The sequence below is a fragment of the Camelus ferus genome, chromosome 6, assembly GCF_009834535.1.
Source record: "Camelus ferus isolate YT-003-E chromosome 6, BCGSAC_Cfer_1.0, whole genome shotgun sequence".
Classification (NCBI taxonomy): domain Eukaryota; kingdom Metazoa; phylum Chordata; class Mammalia; order Artiodactyla; family Camelidae; genus Camelus; species Camelus ferus.
This window is the reverse complement of record NC_045701.1, coordinates 14592008-14605745: the sequence shown is the minus strand read 5'-3', so window position 1 is coordinate 14605745 and position 13738 is coordinate 14592008. Positions and strand designations below refer to the sequence as shown.

Here is a 13738-nt window from a genome sequence, read left to right as displayed (position 1 = left end):
GATCCCAAGAAGAATACAATTAACATGCATAAATGATATCCCCATCTACATGCCCCACCCACATCCTAATGCAACGTTTCAAAAACTGAGCTCATCATCTTCCCTGGCTAGCTGGTCCCCTTCACATAATCCATATTGTTAATGGTACAGCCATCTTTCCACTTGCTAGAGTGGCTGGCAACTTTCACCACATCCTCCCTCTCCCTATCGCCATCCATATCTCATGCACTAATGAATAATTCCTACGTGGCAACCTTATCAGCCTAAGTCCTGAGGTTATTACTATGAAAATATTTTTGTCCCCTTTTTGTTAAACAATCAACTGGAGCACTGATTAAAGGATGGTATTATAATGGGTTTCACTTAGAAAAACTCTACTTTCTAGGCTTCTAAACGCAATGGTACCATCAAAAAATAAAGATCATTATGAAAGGGAACATATTTTAGGAAGTTTTTCTTTTTAAATCAATGAACATAACAACAGAGTTAGACACTAACTTGCACTGCCAGATGCACTTCCAATCATTTAAAACAGGAAGAATTTTATTATCAATTTCTTCCTCTTCTTCCAGAATGTCACCTCCTGGAGGAGCCCACAACTGAATAGAATCAGTTGCTGTCAACAATCTGTTATCTGAAAATTAAAGAATGTTCTGATGAATAAGCAAGGATTATCTAGAGAAATGAATGCATATGTGGGCTTCTATTTAGGCCTATAAACTATTCTGTGAAAAATAAGCAATATTGTCTATGAAAAACACTTAATAGTCTATCCATTTAAAAGCTCTAAGAACCCACTAGACAAGAAAACTTGAGGGAAAATTGAGAACAAAAAAAGAAAAGCCCACCAGCAAAGAGCTACTGTGTATCATGAAAACCTTTTTTAAAAAAATATTATTTACAGTAAAAGTAGAATAACAAAACCATACCCCCAAAACTCTGATACATACAACAACAGAATATTCTCAGGATAGAAGACAAAACTAAAGATGAATGAAATCTGTTGTTCTACTTGAATATTAAAACTACCCTCATTAATTGTGAGTGTCAAAAGGGACAACAGCCATTACCATTAGAGGTTTCTGATCTTTCAATATCAAAGAATAATTTCCTGAAATTTATGAATAACAAAAGAAGACAGGGTTTTTGTGGTCTTGTTTTATCTCTGATTTTGTTTCTTAATAAATACACTAAGAGTAAAGCATAGCACATTAACTAAAGAAACAAATCATCAGTTTCTTGGAATAAAACATTCAAAAGCAAGAGGGAAAAAAACAGAACTAATAGTAAATTAGGCACTGTACAAAGCAGTGTATACAAAAAAGGAAGAAAGTACACTCATTGACTAGCCAAAAGAAAATACTATTGATCATTTTCATATTGTGGAAGACTATATCACATTGTAATCATACACTTAAAGCAAGTATTTACTTTTTTTGTAATTTCTAAAAATAAGTACTAAATACCTTGAGGGTCCCATGCCAAATTGTATGTCACGGAACTCAAAAAGAACTGCCCAGTTTTAAGCCACTGACACTTGAGTTGCTGAAACATATAAGGAGAAAGAAAAAAATACAAACACTAACTACCATGTCGTCATTTTCTTCAACTTAAGTCTTTATGATCCGAATCAAAAAGGTAAGTATTTCACTATTATTTTCAAAATACTGTTTTTAAAACCATTTCCAATAGTTCCACTTACTATTCTACCATATCAAGCTAGGTGCCATGCCCAAACAAAGCTTGCCTCTCAGGCTTCCTTCTGCAAAATATAAAAACGTTCTTACATTTAGGGTATCCTTTCCTCTCTTCTCTGCCTGCAAACTCCTATGGTTATATCAAGATCGAACTAAATCATCACCTCTGCAGTGCAGCCTTTTCTGACATCCTGGCAATACTTAGAGCACTTTTTACATACATTCGACCAGTAAAACACTGGTCACATTGAATTATTTGTTTGTATGCTGACTCTCCGATTACACTCCAACTTTTCAAGGCAGGAATTATGCCACAATGAGCTTTGTGTCTTCAGTGTTGTAATGAGTGGTACGCAGGTACTTGATAAATGTTAGTAAGAACAGAATAAACACCCATCAGAAATAAGTGCAAATTATCGTAATCCTATGGAGTCAATATCTAAAATAAAACTAGATATACCTTCTAAAAAGTCAACAAATTTGAACTATATAATATATAAAATCCACAAACTTGACCTATATTACATTTGAATAATTTCCATCCTTTTTTTTTTTTTTACTATTTTCATTCTAAAAGGTAGACAGAAGATTTAAAATTTAAAAGTCAAAGGCATTTGCCATGAAATACAGTATCTATGTAAAAAAAAGTTTAGCTATTTCTTTGCAGTAAACATAAAATGTTTTTTCGTGAAAGTATAATGCAACATAAAGCCATCTGAAGGCTTTTTATAGGCAAGTTATTCATTAACTGCTTGGTTAATTTAATAAATGGCAATTCCTTCTCTCATTGTATTTTTAAATATCTAATAATTAAATAATTTATTCAAAATTCCATAACTATCTGAGGGTAGAATTTTAAATTTTAGAAATTCAGGCAAAACCTGAATTTCAGTATCCAAAAATAATTTTATATTTTTTAATCAGGGAAAATGTTATGTTTTAAACACTACCACTGCTGACCAAACAAGCCACAATTATATTTTAAATATTGCTCAACAGACCTATTTTAAAGTAATAATTGAATCAATCCTAAAACTAGAAATATCCCTAATATTCTTTCTTTTAGTGTTTCTCAGAGTGTAATCTGTGGGCTAATTACACAGCAGAAATTTGGGGAGGCCTGGAATCCGAATTTTTAACATGTACTCTGGGTGATGCTTAAGTACTCTAAAATTTGATATCCATTTCATAATACGGGAAATACTATGATATAATTTGTACTTTGGGGGGTAACGTAAGAAGAAATATTCAAATATGTTTAATAAAAAATATCAAAACCACTTGTTTAACGCATTTAAATACAGTTTTTTAAATTACTGATAAATATGTCAAGATGGGAAATTGGCAGTTTTAACTATTTGTGATGGTGGAGTTCTAATGCATGTAGTAATTTTTAAAGGGGTTAATAATTCTAGCCGTATAAGATTTTTTGAATATTAAGTAAGATAAAATATAATTCAGCACCTAGAATGAATCTGGATGGTTCTCAGTGTGATACATTAGACTACTTAGCTGGTAAGTGAATTTACCTAAGCTCTGAACTTCATTCAGCAAATATAATAGTTCAGTCATACATATACATACATATATTCATTTTCATATTCTTTTTCACTATAGGTTACTATAAGATACTGAATATAGTTCCCCGTGCTATACAGAAGAAACCTGTTGTTTACTTTATATATAATAGTTAATATTTGCAACAAATGGCAATTTTTAAAAGGGCAGTCAAGATAGATCCATTGACAAGGTATTACTGAGCAAGCACTTTAAGGATCTGCAGGAGCTGGCCCTCAGGCTATCTAGAGAAAGAATATTCCAGACAAAAGAACAACCAGTGCAAAGGCCCTAAGGTGGGAGAGTGACAGTGAAAATGCCAGTGTGACTGGAGTGACATCAGAGGGGACAAAAATTGTAGGAGACGAAAGACATGCTGTACAGCATAGGGAACTGTATTCAATTTCTTGTAATAACATATAATGGAAAGGAATCTGAAAAATATGTATGTATGTATGTACATGTATAATGGAATTGCTTTGCTGTATACCTGAAACTAACACTATAAATCAACTACACTTCAATTTTTTAAAAAACAGAAGATGAGCTCTGGGAAGTAATAAATGGGTGCTGGAGGGAAGAAAGGCTGTAGTCTATTCTAAGGCTTTGGGGCTTTAAATCTGAGAGAATATGGAGCCACTACAGAGCTTTTAGCAGAGGTTCATGATCTACTCTGTCGAGAACAAAGAGGTAAGGGGGACAGATATCAGACAAGAGACTAGTCCAGTAATCTAAATAAGAAATAATAGTTCAACTGAGGTAGATCCCAATTAATAAGGTGAATCTCAATTAGCAATATTCTAAAAAACTGAGTTTCTAAAAGGCCTAGGAGTATATTCCTAGTGAATGTACAAGATCTTACCATAAAGCATCAGACTAACTTCACACCGATACTTTAGACCACCTTCAGCACCAGCTCCTAAGGAGCTCTTTATTGCCATCAACTGGATTCTAAAGTCAATCCTGAAAGTATTCTACAATCATTTAATACTTACACAATTTCTCTTGTGAGAATTTATGCCCAAGGGCTCAAAAATACAAACGGCATTACCATACGAAGCTGCAATCTAAAAAAGAGTGAACAAAGCATTAATATTTAGGAAAAGAGAAGATCAAGATTACCTCTTTTTCACAATAATGTATAAACTGATTACATATAATACAATCCCAATGCAGTACTCATGGTTTATTCTCTTCCATAAATATAACTGGAAAAGTACTGGACTTAAGAAAATCTCTTCTCTGTTATCAAAAATTCAGCAGGCTTTATTTTACATATCAAATACAAGGCCGATCTATTCAAAGAAAACATCCTTTTCTATAAAATTTTCATTTTTTTAATATAGAAACCACTTTCTTAACAAAGACGCATTTCAATGGTACATCTGTCAGAAGCTTTATAATCCAGTGAAAATACAAAAAACCATGAGAAGTACGGAAAGACATCAAAGGGTAACAGGTATTTAAAATACATCAAATAAAATGACATTAACTACACCATCAAACAAAAAATACCAATTGCAAGAACCACGTAGAAGAAGGAATGGAGAAAACAGACTAAGGAGAAACCAGAGAGACAGCTACTGCAATTGGGGAAAAAAGAGCTGAAGCAGGCATCTCCAGTGGACTTAAGCTAAGGACTCTGTTCCACGTCACATACTTAATGAGAAGAAGCATAAATCCGTAGGAGCTCCTAGGACCCACCAAGCCTGCTTTCCAATAACTCCTTGAAAGCCAGTTCCCAGTTTATCCTCCTCTTAGCAAGAGGGAATCAACTATAAGGAACAAACCAAAAACCATCCCTTCTGACACCTCTGGACCTACAGCTTAACTTACTAAGCTAAATTAGGTATCTGTGCTTTTAAGGCCAGCCAGAAAGGTCTGTTGTGATTGCAGGGCACTCTGATGCAAAAAAAGTGACTTTGTTACTTAATATTTAATATTCTTTTCCAGAAAAAGCTTTTACTCTACAGTGGTAGGGGGGAAGCTACTTTAAATGCCTGGCTGAGGTCACACTTAGGTAAAAAGTGTTACGTTTGATCACATTCAACATGTCAATGAATGAATGAATAATTATAACTGGTTAACACAAAATCATAAACCTGAGAGTAATCATCAAAAGGACTGCTGATGAAGGAAACGAATGAAGACGGTGGTAAAAGACAATGAATCAGAGTTTTCACAATCTTGGCTTCTTTTTTTCCCCCCTCCACAATCTTGGCCTCTTTACCTTCAACCAGGTAAGAAAATGTAGAAATAGTTACAAACACCAAGGTCTTCTATATTAAAAAAAAAAAAAATTTTGCTCCCAGAAAATTTGTTGATTGTGATTATTACCAGTACATAAATAATTTATTAAAATGCATCTCTGACAACTCTAGGCAGGTTTAAAGCTACCTTGTTTGGCAGAGGGCGATGAGCAATGAAAAATTAATGAGAGGAACTTGACACTCCCAGTGTTTTCTAAAGGGTAAGCAATGCTTAGGGAAAAAAATTAGGGAGAAAAAAATCAGAAAAGCAAGAAATAGTATCAGAAAACAACAGGAAATTCAATGTTTCAATACTATGTCAGTTTTATCACTGGACTGTCATGTAGTGACACACCCAAATATTCAAGCTTGATACAAGCAGCAGGGTAGAGCAGTAGAAACGGTAAGAAAAAAATGAAAAAAAAATGGTAAAAAAAAAATCATAATTTACTATTTGGCATAAATTTGCAAGATTACTATTTATCACCATGAATATTCTGATTTAACATAGTCTTGATAAAATATGGCATTATTTAGTAAAGAACAATTTCTAGAACACTAAGACTTTACATTATTACAGGAAAAACATCACTTTTATATTCCCGTGGAGACATTAAATATGCTACACAACATGAGCCTTAATGAAATGCTAGAATACACAGCAAATATGCCATATTTACATATAACCAAAATCTGAATGTATATTATGAGAAACATAGTGTGAAATTTGAATTATTTTAAAATAAACCCTCTGTTTAAAGTCTGAATGAACTTTAAGATTCTTCAAACAACAAATAGTTTCATTAACAGAAACTTACAAAGCACCTGTTATATGACAAATATTATATTAGATACTAACAACATGCTACATTTCTTGATAAAAATTTGATGTTATTATAATTTAGAAGAGATAACATGTGCTAGGTAGGGAAGATATAAATTTTCTTCCCTGCTATTGGCTTAATAGCTGCTAAAGTTATCAGCTGTCAGAGAGTACCAGTATGCACCGGATTGTGAAGCCGGCAGATCTTTCAAGACAGTATATACATGCAGAACAATTAGTTATCACATTATTAGCTTAATGGCTCTTTACAATTTGTACAGAAACATATTATTTTACCCCTACTATTAATAGCCACCTAAGCAAGGTATATTAATTAGAAATTGTAAGCCTTGTATAAAAGGATAAGAATATTCTGAGATTATTAAACACATTAAAAGATGACATTTAATAAAGTAAATAAATCTCTTACTCTTCCATGTTGGTTAGAACACTCCACACAGCTGACTTGGATGTTTCCATGCTTAGCACCAGGAATGATCTGCACACATTCAAAGTCATTTGCCAGAATAACAATATCACAGCCTGATCCATATGCCTAAAAAGAAAAGTTTTACAATATGTAAGATATGTACCTTGTGAACGAATACTGGTTTATCTTAGTTTTTGCTGCCATTGTAAAACATACTGTGACACATTTTACAAAAAGTTAATGCAAAAATATTAAAAAATACCAATTTCCAAATAAAACATTAAAAATCACATCAAAAAAAAAAAAAGACCGACGGCACCCCAAGCATTATCATTCAACAACTGGAAACAGGAAAAGAGTTTTTTTTCCTCCCAGGTCTTCAACACTACAGACTCCATCTGTTTAGAGTTTCTCTCTGAAGCTCGTCTTAAACCCCAAAGAATAAAACCTCCATCTGAAAGTAATAAGGCACTGAGGGCTGCAGTGGTGCTCCCAGGGTTCAAACCAAGCTTAAGGAAGATCAAGAGAGAAATCAGATGCATTTTCCAATACAATTCCACATGGCTTAAAGAGCTGGTTAAATAGACATGAACCCCCGAGGCAGAATTACATGCACTAAAGCAAAGACTAAAACGTAACTCAACTGCCTAAGTGAATCCATCATGAAGCCTGCCTGCCCTCTCCCCTCAACCTTGCCAGGCACGAGGAAGAGAGGAAACCAACCCCAAGTGCTTTTGATCGTGTACTCACTCGCTCCCTCCCTCCCTCCCTCCCTCTCTCTCTCTCACACACGCACACACGTTAAATAAAATAAACAATAAACTAATTTTTATATAATGTGGCAAATACTTGGACATTTATGGAAAACGAAACACAAAATTAAGTTCCTGGAAAATTCCCTTGTTCAACATAACTATACTGAGTAAAACCACATATTTCTTCCTATTACCACACTTCTTGGTTTATGTTATTCCTGTTTTGCAATTTTGTGAATTTCAAGATAACATTAATGGGCAGAGGATGCGGACATTTTTCTTTTTCTGCTAAACTCAACTTATGATTAAATACTCAAAACAACTTAACAATGTAATTCTCAAGTGAAAAATTCCCAAAGAAAGCAACATATAAAATTTATGAGGAGGTATTTTCCCCCCACTATTTTTCTACAGCCTTAAGCAATATGGTCACGTCCTACAAAACAGATATCCAATAGCCAGGGCTGACATGTGATCACATCAAGTCAGTGAGGTCCACATATGGCTGCTAGTGAAAGAGGGAACTAAAAGTAAAGACCAGAGAGGAAGACAGACGCTACTTTTACTTGTTACTAAAACTTCCAATGTCACCAGAATCCTGCCGTAACTACCATAACCATCTTCAACCAAAAGAAAAACAAAGACAGAATTTTAAGCAAGGGAAATAGAGAAAAAAATCACATCCAGGAGGAAATAACCACTTATATTCTTACAGACAAGGCAGATTTGCCATACTATGCTATGCATTCAAGAAGGCTAAACTGATTGGGAACTGACTGAAGAAATGTTTGTGTCATCACACTGATCTTTCATTGAAATAACAAAAATAATCTTACCCCCTACCAAAAAAAAAACTGTACCCTTGAACAACATTTCACAATTTCCAAAGTGCTTTTACAGCATTATCTCAGCAAAGTGGACTGATGGTAAGGGCATAAACTTTATCTAGTTGGGAATCACCACATGCAGGGTTTTCCATGTTGGTTCTGCAATACTGTCATCTTACGCAAGTTATTTAAGCTCTCTGAGCATTTCCTTGTGGTAAAATGGAAGAAATAATACTTACCTCTTAGGATGATTGTGAGAATCAAAAGAGAAAATCTATTTACATAGTGTTTAGCACACATCACTCATTAAAGAAACAAAACAGGGCACGATGCCCCCAAGCCTGGGCTAGCAACTGGGAATACAAAAACACAAGATGTACCCCCGTGAGTCTAATGGGGGAGACAACCAAGTAAATAACCAATCACAACTAAAATGACCATCTGGCCATGACAGAGACATCTACAAGTTACGAGCAGAAAACAGAAGGTACTCAGGAAATGTTAACATCCTTGTAGTTACAGGGAAAGAGTCTGAGATCATTGACAACTGTTGACAGATAAGTCTAAATTCAAAAAAGTAAAGCACTGATGAATTAAGAGGTACTAAGCCTGTTGAGAGGTTTATCTTATAACAAGGTGTTGTAGTCTAATTTAACAAGAATACTCTACCAGTAGTGTTACTGTTAAACTCCCACCTCTCCCTGAGAGTTCTGATTCATGTAAATATAGGGCATGTGTACTAAGAGTTAGAAAAATAATTATGAGAAAGTGGTGCCATTTACTGAACGCCTACTGGGTATCAAGTTAATATACTATGCATTCTATATCCCTGGTCTTTTTTTCAAGACTGCAATGATCCTAGAGTTGGTTACTCATCCATCCCATTTAATACAAGGAAATGGAAGTTCACAGGATTTAATCAATCCTAAGTCACAAGGTAAATAAACACTGGGATGCAAATTCAAATCGTTTCATACACTTCACTAATGGCCATCTTCTCTCATTTTGTTTTCTATTGCTTAAATTTTTGTTTTTCTTATTAATTACATAAACTCATCTAAATTCTTCATTTCTGCTGTGATCTCTGTTCTACAAACAAAAAGGTTAAGAGAATACAGGGTTCTCTGGGCTTTGATGGTTACTTGGTTGGATCAAGTTATCTTCAGGAAGTAGTCTTAAGAGGCCAAGGTCAACCTATGAAAAAAACTTAAAACCAAGAAAACAAAGGACAGATTAACAAAAATTTCCCAAGAAAACACCCTTTCCCTCTCTGAATCTTAGTCATTTAAAATCCTAAATGCTTATGACACTCTCAGAATTAAAAATTAACTTCTAAAATGGACAAATAGGTTTCCTTATTGAATGGGTCCCTTACTAAGCTAGAACTCATATACTACTTATCCATTAAAGTGAAATAAAATCATTTTAAATGTTTAATTTTGATGTTTTCAGTGACAAGATTTTTCTTTTTTTATAGAGGGAAATAACTTCTAAATTTTAAAACTAAATAGGAAAATTAAGTCACCTTCTTGGCCTTGACCATCCCTCATTCCCAAGGAACACTTAACAGTTACCTACCAACCCTTCCTGAAATGTTTAGTGTACACACAAGTGTATTTACGTATAAATCTTTCTTTTAGTACATAAAGGGAGTAAGTTACACACAATTCTGCAAATTATTTTCCTCTTAATTAACAATGTATCTGGAAAACTTTCCAAACCCCACAGAATGAATTATTTCACTGGTCTGAATAGTTGCATATTACTTCATTCTGTGGCTCTGCCACAGTTAATTTCAGTTGTTTCCAGTCTTTTACTACTACAAAAAAAAATGCTTCAATGAAGATCTTTGTGTATATAATATTATGTACATTATATACAAGTATACCCATAAGACAAATTCTAAGACATAATTTGCTGGGTCAGTGACTAAAATTTATAACTACTTCAGACTGCCCTTCAAAAACATCACACCCCCAGGTATATAAAAAGTACCTGTTTCTCCATTTCATCACTAATCCTGATCATTACCAAATGTTTTAATCTTTCTAATCCAACAACACCTGTCATCTCCTTGTTTTAATTTTTATTTTTATTAGGAATATCTTTTCATATGTTTATCAGTTATTTATATTTTTCCTCTGCAAACTGACTAGTCATGTTACTGGCCCATTTTTTAACTGGGCCTTCAGTCTTAATGTTCTAAACGATTTGTAAGAGCTCTTTATAGAACTCACCCTTTGTCATACATAGCTAACAAGTTTTTTTTTTTTAAACAAAGTGCCTGAACTGAAGATATATAAAGGCACAAACATATTAAGGAAAGGATAACATTTTTCACTTGAGATAATATATTTATATAATACATAATTCCAATTTTTAAAGTTTTATAAGAAGATCATAATATGCCAAGGACTATTTTAAAACCCTAATTTATGGATTACCAGGAAACTATAGATTTATGCATAAAAAATACACATTCTTGACTTAATGAGAATTCTCAAAATGAAATTTAAGTCTACAAAATAAAAGCACTTATTATCAGCAACATATTCAATCAGCCTCATTTGTCTGTCTGCAAGTTTCCACCTAATCAGACCCTTACTATTATCAATTACTGCCTACCACAACCACCAGCCAAAGTGAATAAGCCTCCTGTCACTCAGATACAGGTCCACACAACAGTTAGAAAAGGGCGAGAGGGCAGTATTTGAAAAAAAGCTCTTCTTTCCACATGACTAAGAATACACTTTCCTGATACGATTCAATCATTCTAACAGTCTAAAGTTCATTCGAAAATGCTGAACAAGCAAAATAAATAAGGAAGAAACTAAATATTATGCAAAAAGCTTGGAATAAAAAAACTAATCTATGTCAATAATGGGTGAAACAATGTCAGAAATAATCTACTAATAACTACTTGAGTGGTAACCAAAGGGACTGTACTTCTTAGAAATAATTCACACCAGGAAATGCAAACTTAACACACTACTTATAAGTAACAGTAGAAAAAAGCAAAGCTGAGAGTGGTATGCTGAGTGAGATGTAAGACAAAGCTTAATAATATGTAAAAACAAAAATCTATGGCCAGAGAAGAAGAAAAAAATTAAAGAAAATCCTGCAAGTGTTTGGGATTAAGTGGTAAGAGACAAAATGATGTTTTGTTTTAATTTCCTAACAACCCCAAAGAAGCAAATGATCTGGAAGTAGAACTTTAATTGAAATTGAAACTTTATACAATAGCTATTTTTAATATTAATCAAAAAAACTTGCCAATTTTGATAATTTACTAACAAGATGGAGCTACAAAAACTTCTAAATAGTAAGATTAAAAGAAACAAACAGCTGCAGTCCAAACTAAGCATATTTCTATACCCCTGAATAAAGAATAAACACGTTTTTTTAATTTACTGATGCTAGTACCAACTGAAAGGAAAATGAGACCTTGAGAAGAAAAATATGCAATAACTAATTAACTTACTCTAATTAATCGCCACAAAACCAGCTCTATCTCCAGCTTGCCTGCATTCTTCTTAAAAGGTAGGTATGGAAGTGAAAACCAAAAATCATCTTCTCTTATAAATAACTATTTTATGTCAGTGCTAAGAATAAACCATTTAAAGTATTAGTTATCAAAAATGTACAAAGGACATAATAGTAACACTGGTAAAAATAAGCCCCATGGAGGGGCCTGCACATATAAAAACCGAGTCACCTTTCAGCCCCAAATTTGTTCTCTCCAGTACTTACAGTACAAAATAATTTGCCTCATAGAGAATAATGAAGTAAAATACTCTCTTTTAAAATGGCTATCTCTGAAGAAATAGAATGAACATTTTGGGGACCTTAAATTATTAGAAATAGAGAAATAAGTACCCCAAATTGTTTCTTAATTTGTTTTTAATACATTTTCCATTTGAAAGAACCTTAAAGTTAACAGTAAGTTACGTAGCAATATTAATATGTAATGTTTATGACAACTTTCACTGTAACTACTGGACATTTCCAGGAAATTATTTAACCTAAACATTGATATTTTGCAGGAAATGATCCTGATAGTGTTCAAAAAAAATTTTCCCAAATAATATTATTCAACTATTAAATGGTAATTAAACTTCCAGTCCTTCAATATGGTGCAAAGAGTATATTCCTGAGAATCCAGAGGTGCTAACACTGACTATAACAAATGGGCAAATCAGTCTCTCCACATACAGATCTTTCCTCCATCAGTCAAATGAACATTGTGATTAGATCACTTCTAAGACCCCTTTTCAACTTTTAAACCGTGAGTCTGTTAAGTGTACACAAACTTGCCTCAAAGTCCTGATAAAAAGATTGAATAATTCAGTGTGCGCTATTTTCCACAGAACCTTAGCTAAATGTTCTGTATCTTCTGACATTCCCCTACTCACAGCTGACAGGATGCAAGGATGGTACAAGACAATGACCAGCGGCTAACAGCCAGCTGAAAAAGATGAGCTACGCCAATCAAAGTCTACTCTGGGGAATTGAAGCCAAAAAAGCCAGAGTTAGCGGGCAGAGTTGAGCTGAAAGTCATACATGTTCAGGAATAAGACAGCCAGTAAGAATCACGTGCAACTTGAAACTGAAACCACCAATTTGAGAAGCAACTGGATCAGACATCCAAAAATAAGAAAGAATTCATGAGAAAACAAGTATATAAAATCTCTAAGAGAAGGCAGTTTGATTCTACCAGTTTTTCGGTTCTACTGTCAAGTCCAGTCGCCCTTCCTTGATGGTGCTTTGTGTATACTGAAACAAACCTTGCTCTTACTTCAGTTCATCTGTCCCTTGCCCCAGCTGAAACTAACACTGGTACAAGGATTGAGGATATTCAAAGCAGAGCTTCAAGGAACAGGTGCAACTGTTGCCCATGATATTACAGCAATAGCAATGAGGGTGCAAGGATGGAAAGCCAGCAAAAAAGGATGTATGACAGAGACAGTAACTAAAGAGTATGATCCCTTGGGACCCAGAATACGCACCTAGAGAGACTAGGGCTTTGGCACACTGGATAGCCGAATGCACTTTTTCAGCCTTAAACAGCCATAGGAAAAAGCAATAAGCAAGAGCATGATACACCTGTCACTCTGATACACTACTGCAGCATAAAACCACCTGACTTTCCTGGAAAACAATGTGGTAGCATGAATTAAGAGACTCTAAAAAGATTTAAGTCTTTTGATTTATTATGTCTATTTCTAGGACTGTAGCCTAAGAAAACATTCAGACACACAAGCAAACATTACACCCAGTACCAAGATGTTTACTGCAGCATTAAAGTAATTTTGAAAATGGAAACAATCTAAACATCCCGTAACAGAAAAATTATGCTTTTTTCATGTCAAGTGTGTTGTCCATCTGACTCACAGACGTTTC

General features: G+C 34.0%; 1 protein-coding gene across 1 annotated transcript in view; it reads right to left on the bottom strand.

The window, feature by feature from the left end:
* DMXL2 (Dmx like 2) overlaps positions 1–13738 on the bottom strand; it is a 132121-nt gene that overhangs the window by 101633 nt on the left and 16750 nt on the right. Inside the window, 4 exon segments of the mRNA XM_032481200.1 lie at positions 499–634; positions 1467–1545; positions 4250–4321; positions 6757–6882. Coding sequence (XP_032337091.1) covers positions 499–634; positions 1467–1545; positions 4250–4321; positions 6757–6882 — 413 coding nt within the window.